The sequence below is a fragment of the Trametes versicolor genome (assembly GCF_000271585.1).
Source record: "Trametes versicolor FP-101664 SS1 unplaced genomic scaffold TRAVEscaffold_14, whole genome shotgun sequence".
In the NCBI taxonomy this organism is placed as follows: Eukaryota; Fungi; Basidiomycota; class Agaricomycetes; order Polyporales; family Polyporaceae; genus Trametes; species Trametes versicolor.
In genome coordinates this window covers 378,839-393,916 of record NW_007360334.1, presented here as the reverse complement: position 1 = coordinate 393,916, position 15,078 = coordinate 378,839, and the positions used below count along the sequence as shown (strand labels likewise).

The window sequence follows — 15,078 nt, the reverse complement described above, 5'->3', positions numbered from 1 at the left end:
TAGTCGCGAAACAGAGCTCAGAGGGCGAGGTTAGGCGCCAATATCGGATGGGTGACGTCTGCGCAGATCCAGATCTCCGCTCTTTGCACTCCTCCGCTGGCGCAGGCCTCGCTACAGCTGTTCGTCTCGCTCGGTGTACTCTTCAGCTGTTCATATCGCCCGCTATGCTCATATTAAAGTCCGTGTTCGACCTTCAAACGTTCAGCGCTGAACGTTCTGCCACCCCGGACGCTTACGATACAGCACTTTCGCCGCCGCCTGTCACACTGGCAAGCCTGAGCGCAAGGGACCGACAGCGACGGAGGAGGCGACGCGAGCACATAAGAAGAGAGATAGCCTTCATCCTGTTGCTAGTAAGACGCCATATCGCACCGGATGTACTACTCAGGCTCGGTCCTCATTGCCCCAGCACTAGCAGCATATCCGAGTCTTGGATGTCGGTCGCATGCGGTTCCCTCGCACACTCCCATATGAGATACCTCAAGCATCGAAGGATAACGAGTGGACGATTGAAACCTCGACATCGTAGGACAACAACCGATCTTTGACTCAGCACAGAAGGGGGAAAAGTTAGTCGCTTATCATGTCGGTGTCGAATCTAACTCACTTGCAGCACACGCTCTGGACGTGCAGACACGACCGGTGATCCACCAATAAGCTGCTCGCACAACAGCACAAACGACCCCACAGACTCTGGCGAATATGCCTTGCTTCATCGATCGTCCGTTGAACGCTACGCCGGCACCGTACCCGCTCGATCATCCAACCAATGCCACCGACACTGCTTTCTGCTGACGCGGGACATCTCGCGCTCGCACACGCGTACGGACCTCTACATCGTCTTGTTGCTCTCGTCTGTAGTCTGTCTGGTGCCGACCGGTACTCTCGACGTTCTAGCCCACTCCTGGCCCCCCGGTAGGACTCACGGTGCTAATCGATACGCCTCCCCGGCCGCTTGCACGCTCGCGACAGCGCCCAGTGGGTTTCCTGTGGATCTCGCGGCTCCGCGTCGACGGTCTCCCTTGCTGTTCATCCGTCCTGTACGCTGTAGCCCTGCGACTTCGTTCGGCCCCCATCGCCTTCACACACATTGCCTCTCGAACGAGGCCTTGACTGCTGCCACTAATAAGGGTGCTGAATAGAACGACATCACGACTGTCCGCGCTCTCATCGGAAGCGCCGGGCCTTGGGGCAGTGCATTTCAAAGATCCTCCATGGGCAGGTGCCCATTTTTGAACACGCTACGCCTCTTCCTCTCTCCTCATTCTCATACGCTGATGCTGGCTGAATTGCGCTGGCCTGTTCACTATGACCTCCAGCATTCCTCAAGCACTGTCTTTGCCGCCTAAGCCCCCCTCCGTGTGCGAAACGTGCTGGAAGGGTCCGCTCGCCGCACAGCTTGGGCTCCTCACCACCCCAGTCACGCTAAACGAGGAACGTATTGTCGGAGGATATTCATACTCTATCTCGGGCCTCGAGCTGGAGCACGGTTCCGCTTCAGGCTGCGCACTGTGCACGTTCTTACTAGCACACGGTGTCCCATCTCGCGATGCCAGACGACAGCTAGTTGATCAGGTGAAGATTACCCTCGGATCAAGTGGGGTACCCTTCTGCGTGCCGGCTAAAGCGCAGGAGCTCAACGTGGTTGTGAACGACGAAATGTCCGTGTTCGAAGGCCTCGTGCATACATCTTCAGGTAGAGTGATGTGTTACAAGCCACTGAATCTGTCATTAACCTGATGTAGCAGACGATCCCGCGGCACCGTATATTGTCGCAAGGGATCCTGTTTTGAACGTTGGCTCCCCGCGCTCTCTCTCTCTCGCGAAGGCACTCGTCAACGAATGCGTCCATGGCCACGAGCGTTGCATATACATCTCGCCACCCTCCGACGTTCGCCTCCCCACGCGCCTAGTCGACTGTATCGATCCCGCTCGCCCGCGCCTAGCCTCTACGGGGGGTGAATACGGCAAATACCTGGCCCTCAGCTACGTGTGGGGCGAACCGCAGCAACACCAAACCACGGTGTCCAACATATCCGCATACGCCGACGGGATCGACGCAGCCTTCCTTCCCCGGACTATCCACGACGCGATCCATGTCACGCACTCGCTCGGATTCCGTTATCTCTGGGTCGACAGCTTGTGCATCGTGCAAGACTCGGACGAGGACAAACTGCACGAGCTGGGGCGCATGCACTTCATCTATCGCTACGCGTACTTGACCATCATCGCCGCCAGCGCAGAGCGGGTCAGCGCGGGCTTCCTGCAAGATCGACCGGCCAAGGACAGCACCACGCTTCCGTTCATGTGTCTCCCGCGCCCCCTCGCGCCCGGAGACAGCAACACGGACGTGCGACAGGTGGGCGAAGTGCACGTTACCGCGAGAGCCCTCAGCGGGGCCGTTGCGGTCTACAAGAACTTCGACGGCATGGACCCCGTCCACACGCGGGGCTGGTGCCTGCAAGAGCTCTACCTGTCCCCGCGCGCGCTCATCTTCACCTCCAGGACTCTCCGGCTCAGGTGTCAGGCGGCCACGCAGAACGTCGGCGGGTCCCTCTACAATATGCAGAATGACGTCGGGTTGCCCGACGCGCTCTTCCACCCCGCGCCGCCGCCTGTAGCGTACGGATCCGCGGAGTGGGTCGACTTGCACACCCGTTGGTGGAGCATCGTAGACGGATATACACGACGGGCGCTCGGCCATCCGTCGGACAAGCTCGTTGCTTGTGGTGCGCTCGCGGAGGCGTTCCACCGCGTCTTGCGCACGGATTATCTCGCCGGCTTGTGGCGCGACACGCTCGTCCGCGACCTCGTTTGGAGCAGGGCGATACGGGGCACGGATCGCCCGGCGGTGTATCGCGCGCCTTCGTGGTCGTGGGCCGCGGTCGACGGGGAGATCATAATTCATCGGATCCACCACGATGCGGAGGCTGTCGCGGTCGCCGAGGTGGTGCGCTGTACGGTCACGCTCAAGGACACAGGGCTCATGTTTGGGGAGGTGACGGGAGGATCCCTCGTTCTTCGTGCGGCCTTGATGCCGTGCAAGGTGCGCACCGCTGACGACTTTGATGGTGGTTATCTTCTGCTGTCGCCGAGGCGGAAGCAGGACTCAGACGTTCCACCCGGCTTCATCGACGACGCCGTACGAGAAGATACTAGGAAGGTTCGCGGGCGCTGCCTCACCGACTACATCGTCGATCTGCAGGACGAGAGTGAACCCAAGTGGCTCGTCCCGCTCCTGCGAAGGGATGGTCGGTTCCCCCTGGTGTGGGGTCTTATGGTGGCGCTCGAAACGCCGGGTTCCGCCTCGGAAACGGGGTTGGGAAAGGTCTACCGGAGAATCGGAGCATTTCACGCAGATTGTTCGTGGGACGTCTTGCAAGACGACCGTGACTCGGACGGCGAGCTCGTGGACATCGAACTTGTATGATCGCAATCTCATCGCCGCGGCCGTTCCATGGATCCAACGACCAACTTCGTACTCAAGATTCTGCATCATTCCCTTCGTTAATCTACTGTGTTTCTACCTCGAAATCGCTCGGAAGAGTCGAGACGCCTTCGGGCTCTCCATCGGAGCGGTCCCCTACAACTATGCACACGTCGACCGCACACATGAACCCCGGGCCGCAGCTTGCGCCCTGCATATGCGCCATAAGGCTCTGCTCATCCCGCTGCCAGTGGTACCCCTCGCATCTCCTTGCTTCTGACTGCATATACTGAGTTCTTCCGGGGCGTTGCCAGTGACACGCTGCACGTCGCGTGCGACGGATGACGTGCGCAGTTGATGCCCGCGCCTTGCTGCTGGACGTAGACGTTGTGCGATACTTGAAGGCACAGATGGACGTATATAGTGTAGTCGTTCTACAAAGCGATGCGGTATCCTACTCTCCCGGAAGAATAATTCGGTGTCAAACGTTGTACAAAAGGGACATCTGTTCGTTCGAGCGGCGGGCCTGACGTTAAGTATCCCGCCCGAGCAAAAGCATACGGATATTAGGTACGATCTCGGAGCCCACCTCCGCAATGATTCGTCCTCTCCGTGACCAGAGCGTTCCTCGAATGCGCCCGCACTACGCCCTCGTCCAAGACCTTGATTGTACACAAAACGCGACGCCGGGTGAGACGACCGGCCGCTTCCCGTCGTCTACGAGCAAGTCGTGAACGAGCGAGACAATCCGCGCGCAGTTCGATCAGGTCCTCTCCTTCGCGCGTTACGCGCGCGACGAGCTTTTTGAACGCAAGATTGTCGCCGGGTGCGCGCGCGCGCGCGCGTCCTGCACGGGCCTGGCATCCCGTCGCGTACCTCACGTATCGAGGAGACTCGGAGCCACGGCGGACAGCGGCGGGAGGACCCCGGATAATGCTAACATAGGCCTTCCCCCGGAATGACCCCTTTGGGGGGGTTTTGGTCCGGGCCAATTTTGCGGCCTCGGAGGCCCTGTTGGTCCGCGCCGCGTGGAAGGCATCGGTTTGGGGGGTCGTTTGGTCCGGGCCCGGTGGAAGGCCTACCCACCCGGCGCCCAATATAGTAATTAAGCGCCAAGATCCCAAGCGCCGTCCGGACCCACCGGCCGACAGGCGCTTATCCGGAGCCCCCCCCTTCTGGTCCGCCATACCCGGCCGGGACCCCCCTGTTTTGGTCCGTCCGGCGGAAGGCATCCGGCCCCTCCGAGCCCCATTTTGGTCCGTCAGCGGGGGGTGGCATATACCTGTATTATCCGGGGTCCTGCGGCGGGTGATAGCGCGGTCGCCAGGCACAGGGGAGTGGGTGGCCGGGACGAGGTCGCGGTCGCGGAGGACGTACAGTGTGCGCTGAGCAGTTGAAAACCTGGCGCGGTCGTGTCGGGGGAAGGGGAATTCGTTAAGAGTGGCGGTACAGAAACCTCATGTGAGCGCCGTCGAAGTGCAAGCCTATACATAAGCCTCCAAAACACAAAACATGAATAGTTGCACGGACCATGCCTCACCGGGCCCTCGTCGTCCCTGATTCCGGTAGACCTGATGGTTACCGAGCAGTTTAAGGGCGTATGTTGGGAGGACCGTACCTGATTCTCAAGCGCAGGACCCGCCTTGGCGCGAGTTAAAGCCCAAGGTGCGTGGTGCGCGTCTGGGGCGGCCCGCGCCTTCAGATATTGTGGGATATACATGAATGGCACGCCGGCGCAGCGGTGGAAGAGACGTCAGGTCGATGTTGCTTATTTTGACGTGACACGAGGTACAGTGTTTGAGACCAACGTATTGCGGCTGATGCGAAATATTTGTGGAGGGACGTCTGCGGAGGAGTGGGTCAGTGGACTACACACGGGGACAGCGAGCGAGCAGCAGGAGTGATCGTCGTCCGTGGTCGGTTGACAGGAGCTTGCCAATGGGAACGCAGACGGGTGCGGGAGTCTACTTACCTGAACGTTGGATAATATCGGCCGTCATGCTCGCACTCGAGGCAGATTCCATGACGGCGGCGAAGCTCTTCTTCGTCTTTGCACCATTCAGGTGATACTGGAAGTGGAATATGCCGCGCGAGCGACATCACGGGGATCTCTCCGGCTCACCGTAAGTCGTGCATAAGGACTCGGAGAGGGAGGACGCTTCGGAAGACGCACCGGCTTGTATAGTAAGTCGAGAACAGAGCCTTCGCTCGGGGTTTGCTATACACGTCGACGGCGTCTGCCGCACTGGCAGGAGATGTGTTGGGGACTACGGATGAGCCGTAGAGCTCGGCGGACATGCTGGCTCGATGAAGGCGACGACGGAGGGCATGGCGTGACAAGACTAGAAGCGAGAAGTAAGAAGGTTCTGCAGATGAGAACTTGACTGTTGCGCGGAACGTACCCATGATCCTTCCGCGAACCTCCGTCCGCACGTCTTCTGCCCTGGCCCAATGTCGTGCGGACATGTTGACAGTGTTTGAGCCTGTACTACAGCCGTCAGCAAGGCACGATCTCCGCGGGGCGGCCATTGAAGCCCACGGACGCCATAGGAGGCCGTGCTGCGCGATCGTGTAGGGCGTAGCACCGATATCGTTGCGTGCGCGTGTTGCATGTATCTCCAGGGGCGTGCGATGCGAGACGGGTAATCCCGCGGGGAGAGAGGAATCTCGGGATGGCGCTGTGGCGAGACTCGGCGGGTCAGACTTGGTCGCGATAATAATGAGAGGGCGTGAGCACGTACAACGGGTATAGCGGACGCAATAAATGACGGCGTCGTCATCCATCTTCGGCTTCGCCAACTCTGTTTCCACCGTGCTATCGTGCGTCGCAAGGCACTGCGTCTAGTACACACATACGCGCGCTCCGTCGACGCTGCGAAGCCCACGTGGTGCGCAGAGAACCGCCCCAGTCGAACTCCCAACCACAGCCTGGGAGCTTCCGCGACACAGAAACCGGCGTTTGCTCGACGCATACACCGCTGATCCTATCCGCCGAACGAGGCGTAGCAAGACGCGACGGCGCAACGCAGACTTCACGGCCCGTTTCCCGCTCATCTGCACAGGCTTGAGCAGAGGGGAAGGGTCAAGGCGGCGCACGAACGCTCGTATGGGCGCGGTGGTATAGCGCCGAGTTCGGCATTGATTCGGCGCGTCTGGACTCGGTCCTGCAGCACTGCGCCGAACCTTGTACAGTTCTCCGAGTGTGGTCGGAGTTCGCTGAGTTGTCTTCGGAAATATGCACACCTCGTGCGAGGGGCAAGAACGCATATTATGGGCGCGTCGAGAGCGCTGGCGTCCGAGAAGGCTGCGTCGTACAGTCAGCATGGCGATTCGAACGAGTTTCGACAAGGTTCGAACGTGTACGGACGTATGCGTCGAGGCCGTTGCGCCTCCTTACAGTGCCGGACGGCGCGCCGGTGCATGTCGGAGTCGGAGGGCGCGAGTGGAACGGAGAGCGGGGAGTGGTGGCCGAGCAATGAGCTCGTGCCGGGGCGTATGCAGGCGGCATGTTTGTACGTGCTGGCGCTGCGGAAGGATAAGTATCAGTGATGGCGGCGTACGTTGAGAACAAGGCGTTTACCTCGAAAACAGCGGGGAGAATGTCCGTGACAACGAATACCGAGAGTTCCGCGACAAATGGTTTGTCAAGATGTAGACTTTGCGACAGGCGGAGGAGTTGTGTCCGCGCGTTGTCGCTTGTTTTCGGTCACGGTCGTGAACGACGGTCGCGGGAAGGACAACGCCGGGAGTGACATTGCGTGGTGGTCGTCGTCTCGTATACCGTGACTTTTGATGTGCTGCGATCTGCTGGATGAGTGCTGCATCAGCTCGGGCGGCAGCGACTGGTCTGGCTCGCGACTTGCGATAAGATGCGGGGGCAGTGCGGCGGTGGTAGTTTGGTGTGGCACGGCGGAGGAGAGGGCGCTAGGAAGCCGGGTCCGGTTCGGTCGGGCACACCCGGAGTGGCGGCATTTATCAGGGAGGGTCACTCGTGGCCGTCCGCGCGACAGCGGCCTGTCCTTGGCGGGCAGTCGTAGCATTTTGTGGGAGCTAGCGCGAGTAATTGAAGTGATCGTGGGCGGGAAGTGGAGGTGCGGGGGATGGAGAAGAGGGGACGGGGACCCATAAGGCGAGGGTCGGGAGGATCGACGAGGAAATGCACTTTTGCCAAGACGAAGGGTTGGACGATGTGGAGGAGGCGGTGCTACTCTCCTCGGCAGATCGGCCTAGCCGCTAAGCGGGGTGTCGCCCCGGCCTCGCTCACCCGCCCGTTCTCCTCCTTCGCGTCCAGGAACACAGTCTGGGGTAGTCGGCGTGCTGGCAAGGTGCTCGAAAGCGAAGAGCTGAGCTGCGCGAACTAGGAGAACATGGAATAGGAGGGAAGGAAGGCGAGAGAGGGCGGGAGAAGGCAGGGGCGGGCAGCGATCTCGATCCTGGATCTAGAGTGAGATCTGAGTTGAGAGGGAATTCCGGGGGCGGCGTTGGAGGGCCTCCTGCGCTCGTCCAACTCTCTCCCATGACCGTCCATTCCTTATTTCTCCATCTCTACCCCCACGATCCTCCATCTGCCCCTTGCTCACCCTCCTTCAGCTCTCCCATCTCCCTCGCTCCCCCGGCACCACTGACGACCGACCGGCACCCCTGGCATGCACCTTCTCGCGGCCAACACGCCTGACGCGCGTGTTTGGAAAGGAAAGGAACGGGCTGTGGCGGGCGGATCTCGTCTGGATGCGCGGGATGAGGGCACAGGCGGGACAGACGGGATCGTCATTCCCCTCCAGCTTCTTTCAGAGTCCGCATACCAGTCGTGAGTACCTACTTTTGTCTTCGCTTCCGTCCTCCTCGCGCGCGAACGCCGTCACCGTCCGACAATCCACCGTATGCAACGGCATCTGTACGCACGAACGCGGTGTTTGCAGCGCGTCAGCCGCTGCCCGTGGTTGTCCTTCGCTATCACCCCCTCCAAGTCGATCCCACAAGAATGAACCTGCGCGTACAAGAATGAACGACGATTCGTCGCTCACATCTTGGGGGAGGGTTTAGAGAGACATCTCAGCCTCTCTTGCTGGCAGACGCGGTCTACATCTTGTTTATTGCGCCCTCGTCGACCTCTCTGGCTGTCGCCCTCGTGCGCGAGCCAACTGTATGCGCCCTCGCCGCCTCTGCGACTACGCACACGCAGCGCAGGTACGTGCTCATCGCGAGCGCAGCAATAGAGCGGCCGTCGCACGCTACGCGAGATCCAGAGCATAGTCCAGGCGCGTGCGGAGTAGCTTTCATCTTCCGTGGCGTGATGTCTTCCGCCCCCGTCTCATTTACCACTCGCGCGTGTGGAATTTGCTCACGCCCTTCATGCAGAGTTTACGTCGCGCCCGTACTCGTCGGCCCTAATCACAACCAGTATCTTCTCCAAGTCGACACTGGTTCTTCCGATCTCGTAAGGACATCCCTTTATTGCCGCGCGCACCACGCTGACGGTTCCCAGTGGCTCGCATCGACATCTTGTTCAACGTCCGCGTGCAACGGCGTCGGCGGCGGCAAGTACGACTCGTCGCAGTCATTACCCACCGGTCAGACCGCCACTGTAAACTACGCGGAGGGAGAGGCGACCGGCCCCGTCGTCTGGGATGCCGTCCAATTCGGCGGCTACAGCATCGACCATCAAGCATTGAGTACGTCCATCCATCACCACTGTTGCGCTCACGGTTACTCACTCATCTTCAGTTGCCGCGTCTACTGTAAACGCGGAACCCCTGTCATCCAGCTTCGTCGGAGTGCTGGGCCTCGCGCTACCACTCAACTCAGTCATCGCCCAGAAGATACCCCCGACCACGTCTGATGCTCCCGACGGCGCGGCCATCACCTCCAACATATTCGGAATAACCCCCACGGGCACCGCTCCTTCTGCACGTTTCCTCTCCGTCGCCCTCGAGCGACCCGGCTCCGACAGGGTGTCGTCGACGCTTGGAATCGGTCGACACCCGGCGGGCCTTGTCCCCGACCCCTCAAAAGTGCAGTACTCGTCGGTCGTCGCGGAATCAGCTGGTTCGTTGTGGTGGCAGGCGAATGTCCGCCAGATCACCGTGTACGTCAACGGCCAGGCGAAGGTCGTCTCGCTCCCGCAGTCCGGGACCGGCACACGAGGCCAGCCATCCGCGATCCTCGACACCGGCGTACCGCTCATCGTCGCGTCGCCCGCCCTCGCCTACGGTATTTACGGCGCGATGGGCTATTCTCCCGCAGCCGACGGCACTGGTATGTTTTCAGTCCTTGCGTGTATGCGTCATAGCTGACTTGCATTACAGTCTACATTCCGTGTAACCAGCCGCTCAACATGTCCATCACGCTCGACGACCGCTCCGAGATCCCCATCCACCCTCTCGACCTCACCTTCTACCCGTCCGACGACCCCTCCGCCGAGAACTGCATCGGCGCGATTCAGACGCCCGCGCAGATCGGCGCCACATTCACGCAGGCCGATATGGTCCTCGGCGTCCCCTTCCTCCGCAACACCTACACCGTCCTCGGCTACGACACGCCCAACTCTGCTGGGGTCTTCCCAAACAACACCGGGGCCTCGTCGCGCGTCCAGCCCCGGCTCGGGCTTATGCCGCTCACGGACCCCGCGACCGCCGCCGCCGAGTTCCACCAGGTGCGTGTCCTCCGTCAACCGATCACGTCGGGCAGTGGGTCGGGCACGACGAGTGCAGGCTCGGTGCAGAGCTCACCCAAAAAGGGCTTGTCGGTGGGCATCGAGGTGCTCATCGGCCTCGTCGGGTTCTTTGGCCTCTGCTTCGTGCTGTTCGGCGCGCGGCTCGTGTACATGAAGCGCAAGTGGCTCACGGAGAAGCGCGCGGGCGCCGGGCCTCGGGACGGCAGCATCGGCGCGGACTCGAAGGAGGGCTCGTACGTCCTTAACGAGCTCGGGTACCGCCCCGCGTCGCGCAAGAGCCACTCGAGCGCGCCTTCCGAGGACGAGCTCCGCATGAAGCGGTACGAGGAGTACAAGCGGCGGCGCGACATGGAGTCGTCGTACACGGACAGCACGACGACGCGCGTCGGAGACGACGACAACGCGCCGGACGAATTCGGCGCTCTCAACGCGAAGGGGCCCGGGCGCGAGTCTCCGCGCGAGGACACCTTCCGCGATCCGTGGGGCGAGACGACGCTCACGGACGGCCGTCCGCTGCTCCCCTTCGGCTCCGAGACGCTTGCGTTGCCTCCACCCACCGCGCGTCGCGCATCGTACACCCCCGCTTCGCCACCGCCCGCCGCGCGCAGAACGTCGTACGGCCCCGCGTCGCCACTCGCGCACCACCGGACGCCGAGCGGCGGACCCGGCTCCGCGACACCTCTGCTCTCGCACACGCGCTCGTACTCGAACCCGCAGGACTCGGATATTGCCGAGTTCGGGTTCCCGTTCGACCGCAACGAGGTCGAGCGACCAGTGAGCATGGCGGGCGTCGGGACGCAAGGGCGCAGTCGACGACTCGGGAGCGCGGGAAGCAGCGCGGGGCTGGGGCTGCCGTCCCCGCTGCTGTCGCCTTCTGACCGCGCGCTGCCGCCGTCGCCACTTGCGTCACCAGCGCTGCTGTCCCCGCGCGCGCTCGAGCCGGTGTTCTCGACGTCGACGTCGCGGAACGAGTCGCGCGTGTCCCTCACCGGGCACGAGCCGTAGTCCTACACGCCGGCGCGCCTCCTCTTCTGTACATCCTATTGTCTGCTCTTCATGTCGTTTCTCCCGCCGCTCGTTAACTAGGGTTCACCGTCGGACTTCTCGTAGGGGCTCAGCTCGCGTACTAACTGCACCGCATTGTATTTCTACCGCACGGACTCTCCCTCCCGCCACGCTCGCTTGCTCTCGCGTCGAATGCTCCGATCTCCTGCGCCCGTTGCATGCCTATCCCGTTTCACGTAGTATTAGTAGTCGCCTACCTTAGTGTACTTTTTCCTTGCTTATTCTGCGCGCGCGCGCTGCCGTGGCCTTGCTCGTCTTCTGCACCGGACTTTGTGAGATTTTGTTTGTCGTGTGGAACGGAATGGAATGCGATGTGTCAGGACGAGCAGTCGGGGGTGTGTGAGTGTTAAGTGAGAGGTCCGAGTGTCACCTATGACGGCCCGTTTGTACATTTATTGTTTTGCGCGCATAGTCCCCTTTACGCAGCGCACTGCCACACTTATCCTCATTAGAAAGCATAACTTACTACTTAGTACTCCGCAACTTACTACCTTACGCAGCACGCAAAGTGTCGCTAAATTTAAACCTCACCGCGCGCATTTAACTCAAAGATCACAGTTGCACGGAAGTAGCTGAGCATACTCATGGTTCGTACGGAAGATTATATGTCGAGGGACTGAATCCCGGCTTCAGACAAGTATTTTGACTTCACATTGACATTATCACTTGTAAGCAAACCGGAAATGAGTAAGGTAAGGAGAACGTCCATGTCGACGAGTCGGAGCAATATAAGGCGTAGTAAGTATAACAATCTACTGTGGATGCATTAAGTGATGATAAGAGAGACTAGCGGGATGTAGGGGAGGAGGCAGTATCGAGCGAGGAACTAAAAGAGCTATACTGATATATAAGGGGATATGCTACGTGGGTCGAGATTAGGATGTCCCAATAGATAGGGTATTGACTGAGGAATCAAGGGAGGGGACGGACGTAGGAGTTGGAGTAGGGATCGGATGGATGTCGGAAGTGATCGCATAACACAAGTAAAGACAGACCTAGCGTGTCGCAACATTGGTCGCATGAACCTAATCCCACAGGCTCCGCTTGAGCTTCCCGGGCGATCGCAGGCCTCTTGCAGCGCGGTCAAGATAATACTTGCTCATGGGAGACAGCGATTCCCGGGTGCCACCGCTGAGAGCACGAGAGGTACCAGCACCAGACGAGGAAGGAAGAGGCGTGGCAGGAGCTGCAGGAGCGAGACGGGTGGGAGACGGAACTGGGGAAGCGTGAGGGGACGTGTGTGTAGCGGCAGACGTGCTGGAGGAGGCGACGGGCGGCGAGATGGTCGTGGTCGAGGTAAAGGGTGGGAGTGTCGGAGGCGCCGGTGAGGACGGCGTCATATCGTCCGGCCAGAGGTTGCTTGCTACATCGAGCTCTTCATACTTCTCATCATCGTCCATCTCAGCTTCAAATATATCTTATCAAATGTTAGCTGTGTTAGGAGAAGCTGCTCACCGACAAAAGCAAGCTTACCGTGGGCTGGAGCCTCCAAGCGCACTCGCTTAGCCTTCGCCGACTCGCCGTCCACATCCCTTCCAGTGCTCTCAGATCGTGCACGCTTCCGCGACGGCTCGCCTCCTTGACCAACAGTGGCCCTCACTGGTACAGTCTTAGCAGCGCGTGCGCGCGTCAGCGGCCCACGCTGCTCGACAGTCTCCTCATCACTACTCAGGATGATTGCCCTTGCCTTTCCTTTTCCCTTCGGCATGGGCGCACTCTGACGCTGCGGCGTGGCTGGACGCGGGACCGGGAGTCCACCGTATCTAGCATTTGAGTTCCTGGTCGTCGGATCTTCATCCTCGGAAGAAGAACTAGAGCTGCTCTCCTCGTACAGCATCTCGGCCGCCTTGTCCTCGTCAAGAACATCGGGCTCAGATTGCGGTGAGTCCTCTCCAGGTCTGTCAGAGAACCTTGGGTCGTTCAGGTTCAGCGTGCCATCCAGGATGCCTGCTGTAGCCTCGTCGAAGTCACGATAGATTGCGGGTGGGATATAGTCCCGTGTCACTAGCGAAGTACAACAATCCAGGTAAGTGGCAGCCTGCTTTAGCAGCGAAGATTAGCTTACCGAGAAAAATGGCGTAGTGATTGACACTCCGTCCGGTACCTCTGACCCGATGCAAGTCAGCACCATTGACCGCCGTGGGCTTCCTCACCCGCACGAGCATGCCACGGTTACGACGCGCAAGAACCCAGTGAAACTCTTCGCGGCCCGGCCCCATGCGAACACCATAGCGGGCGTCCATGTAGGCGAACAGCTTGGGAGCTAGACGGCGCACCCACACATCCACAGCTTCAGGAGACCAGGTCTGGTTGAAGTGAAGATGGCCGTCCTGATGTTCAGGATCTTCAGTAAGGAACATCCCATACTCTCCAAGCTCCTCTTGCTGATCCACAGACGGGTGCTCAGTGACTCGTAGGTCCGTCGCAGGTGCACCATCTCCCTACAATCAAAACAAGTAAGTGACTGCTCGCATATATCAGAGACAGGGCTAACCTTTCTGAGCAACCCTCCCGGGTGTATCAGCAGCGACCCGAGAGAGGTGAGCTTTTCGTATACAGCCTTGTCTGACTTCTTGTTCTTCTTTGATGAACTGGATGACCCGCTATCCTTTCTCTAGGTAACAAGATTGAGTTGAGGTAAATGTTGAGGGGCGACAACGGTCAATGATGACTTACGGGCTGCTTAGCACGGGCACCCCCTGCCTGTGGCATCTGCAGCGTCGGAAATGTCGTCTGTGGTAGCACCGGCCGGTAATTCTCGAGTGCTTCGAGCCTTGCCTCGGCATCCGTGACCTGAGGCTGAGTAGCGTTGCGTTGAGGTAAGCACGAGCACCGTTTGAAAGGATCAGGGAAAATGTCTCACCACAGCTGCAGGTGTACCGCTACTTGAACCAAACATCTTCGAGGAAGTTTGGTTGATGACATCGGCGACTGACTCTGCCTCTGCAGCGCGCTTGCCTAGACCAGGACCGGAGCTGTCGGTGTGCATCCCGGAGGAGTGACTACAGGTACGACACTTGTTCTTCCTTGCGTGCTTTGTATACTGAGAGCAAGTGCAGGGTGTCCCATCTTCGTTGACAGCGTAACACGGCATGGGGAGGGATGGAGAAAGGGGACACAGGGGGATGTGTAGGACGTGGATGAGCAGGAAGAAGCGCGACAAGCCACATTGCGTTGTGTGCGGCGATGTTCGAGTCCGATCCAACCTGCCTCGTGAGTCGCGGTAAAGGTGTGAACACTTCAGTCAGATGATCGATCTAGACTCATTCTGGGGAGAGGTCTCACAGAGCAGGGTTGGAATTTCGCTCCAATATTTCAGGAGCATGTACATATCATATAGGAGAGGCCCTGTGCAGAATATTAGCAAAATCGGCGGACCGGTTTTGGAGCTACAGCCCTGGGAAGCGGCTGCACCTATATTGGTGCATTGCTGCATATTCCCTTGGATTGGGGCTTTGAAAACTCGTTGAGGGGTAGCAATACACTATATTGAGGTATGTACAAAGTTTCAGAACAGTCGGATCAGAAATGGGCGCTTGGCAGGGGGGAAAAGTGCGCAGATGAGGAGGAGCATAACTTCCCAATGTTCTTTGAGGGCATATGTTCGGAATTGAGTATATACAATCTATCCAGCATACCCCCAGGTATGAGGGCACAGAATTTGGGGCGGAGCAAGCGAGCGTAGCATGAGCTATGGGGCAAACAATGTTGACTTTCCTTGAGCAGAGGGCCAACTGGGAGGGCTGTGCCAAATTGAGTATATACATCATGTTAAGGATGCATTAGACTGTGCCTTTGCAAAGAATCAGGATATGAATATGGTTGCCGGGGGTTTGACGAGGGCAACATGTCGCCCAAGGGCAGGCTAGGTGGGGAACCTCTGACACAGGCAGGGATAATGACATTTGAGTAT

The 15,078-nt window shown here is 59.4% G+C and overlaps 4 protein-coding genes across 4 annotated transcripts; 2 read left to right on the top strand and 2 right to left on the bottom strand.

Annotated features, from left to right (window-relative positions):
* Positions 1-1,308: 1,308 nt before the first annotated feature.
* TRAVEDRAFT_75299 (HET-domain-containing protein) lies at positions 1,309-3,606 on the top strand (the record flags this gene model as incomplete). Its single annotated transcript, XM_008046608.1, has 2 exons — positions 1,309-1,696; positions 1,749-3,606. 2 exons carry the CDS (start codon positions 1,309-1,311, stop codon positions 3,428-3,430), a joined length of 2,070 nt encoding a protein of 689 aa, XP_008044799.1. The 3' UTR covers positions 3,431-3,606.
* Positions 3,607-4,888: 1,282 nt separating this feature from the next.
* TRAVEDRAFT_61276 (uncharacterized protein) lies at positions 4,889-6,416 on the bottom strand. The gene is made up of 6 exons (XM_008046607.1): positions 6,169-6,416; positions 5,971-6,105; positions 5,830-5,910; positions 5,400-5,769; positions 5,046-5,272; positions 4,889-4,983 (listed from the first exon to the last, which is right to left on the bottom strand). The coding sequence occupies exons 1-4, from the start codon at positions 6,397-6,399 to the stop codon at positions 5,695-5,697; spliced, it is 522 nt and encodes a 173-aa protein (XP_008044798.1). The 5' UTR covers positions 6,400-6,416; the 3' UTR covers positions 4,889-4,983; positions 5,046-5,272; positions 5,400-5,694.
* A 1,566-nt stretch (positions 6,417-7,982) lies between these two features.
* TRAVEDRAFT_75298 (acid protease) lies at positions 7,983-11,441 on the top strand. The gene is made up of 5 exons (XM_008046606.1): positions 7,983-8,234; positions 8,786-8,864; positions 8,913-9,099; positions 9,152-9,682; positions 9,733-11,441. Exons 1-5 carry the CDS (start codon positions 8,074-8,076, stop codon positions 11,103-11,105), a joined length of 2,331 nt encoding a protein of 776 aa, XP_008044797.1. The 5' UTR covers positions 7,983-8,073; the 3' UTR covers positions 11,106-11,441.
* A 749-nt stretch (positions 11,442-12,190) lies between these two features.
* TRAVEDRAFT_53680 (uncharacterized protein) lies at positions 12,191-14,154 on the bottom strand (the record flags this gene model as incomplete). Its single annotated transcript, XM_008046605.1, has 6 exons — positions 12,191-12,582; positions 12,639-13,169; positions 13,231-13,606; positions 13,660-13,779; positions 13,842-13,964; positions 14,029-14,154. The coding sequence occupies 6 exons, from the start codon at positions 14,152-14,154 to the stop codon at positions 12,191-12,193; spliced, it is 1,668 nt and encodes a 555-aa protein (XP_008044796.1).
* Between the last annotated feature and the right edge of the window lie 924 nt (positions 14,155-15,078).

Coding starts and splice junctions, on each gene's coding strand:
- TRAVEDRAFT_61276 (XM_008046607.1), bottom strand. CDS start 6,399: ATGCGTCGAGCAAACGCCGGTTTCTGTGTCGCGGAAGCTCCCAGGCTG. Junction 6,106..6,168: donor TTGCGTCCGCTATACCCGTT/GTACGTGCTCAC, acceptor GTCTCGCCACAG/CGCCATCCCGAGATTCCTCT. Junction 5,770..5,829: donor GGTTCGCGGAAGGATCATGG/GTACGTTCCGCG, acceptor TCTCGCTTCTAG/TCTTGTCACGCCATGCCCTC.
- TRAVEDRAFT_75298 (XM_008046606.1), top strand. CDS start 8,074: ATGCACCTTCTCGCGGCCAACACGCCTGACGCGCGTGTTTGGAAAGGA. Junction 8,865..8,912: donor ACACTGGTTCTTCCGATCTC/GTAAGGACATCC, acceptor GACGGTTCCCAG/TGGCTCGCATCGACATCTTG. Junction 9,100..9,151: donor CATCGACCATCAAGCATTGA/GTACGTCCATCC, acceptor ACTCATCTTCAG/TTGCCGCGTCTACTGTAAAC.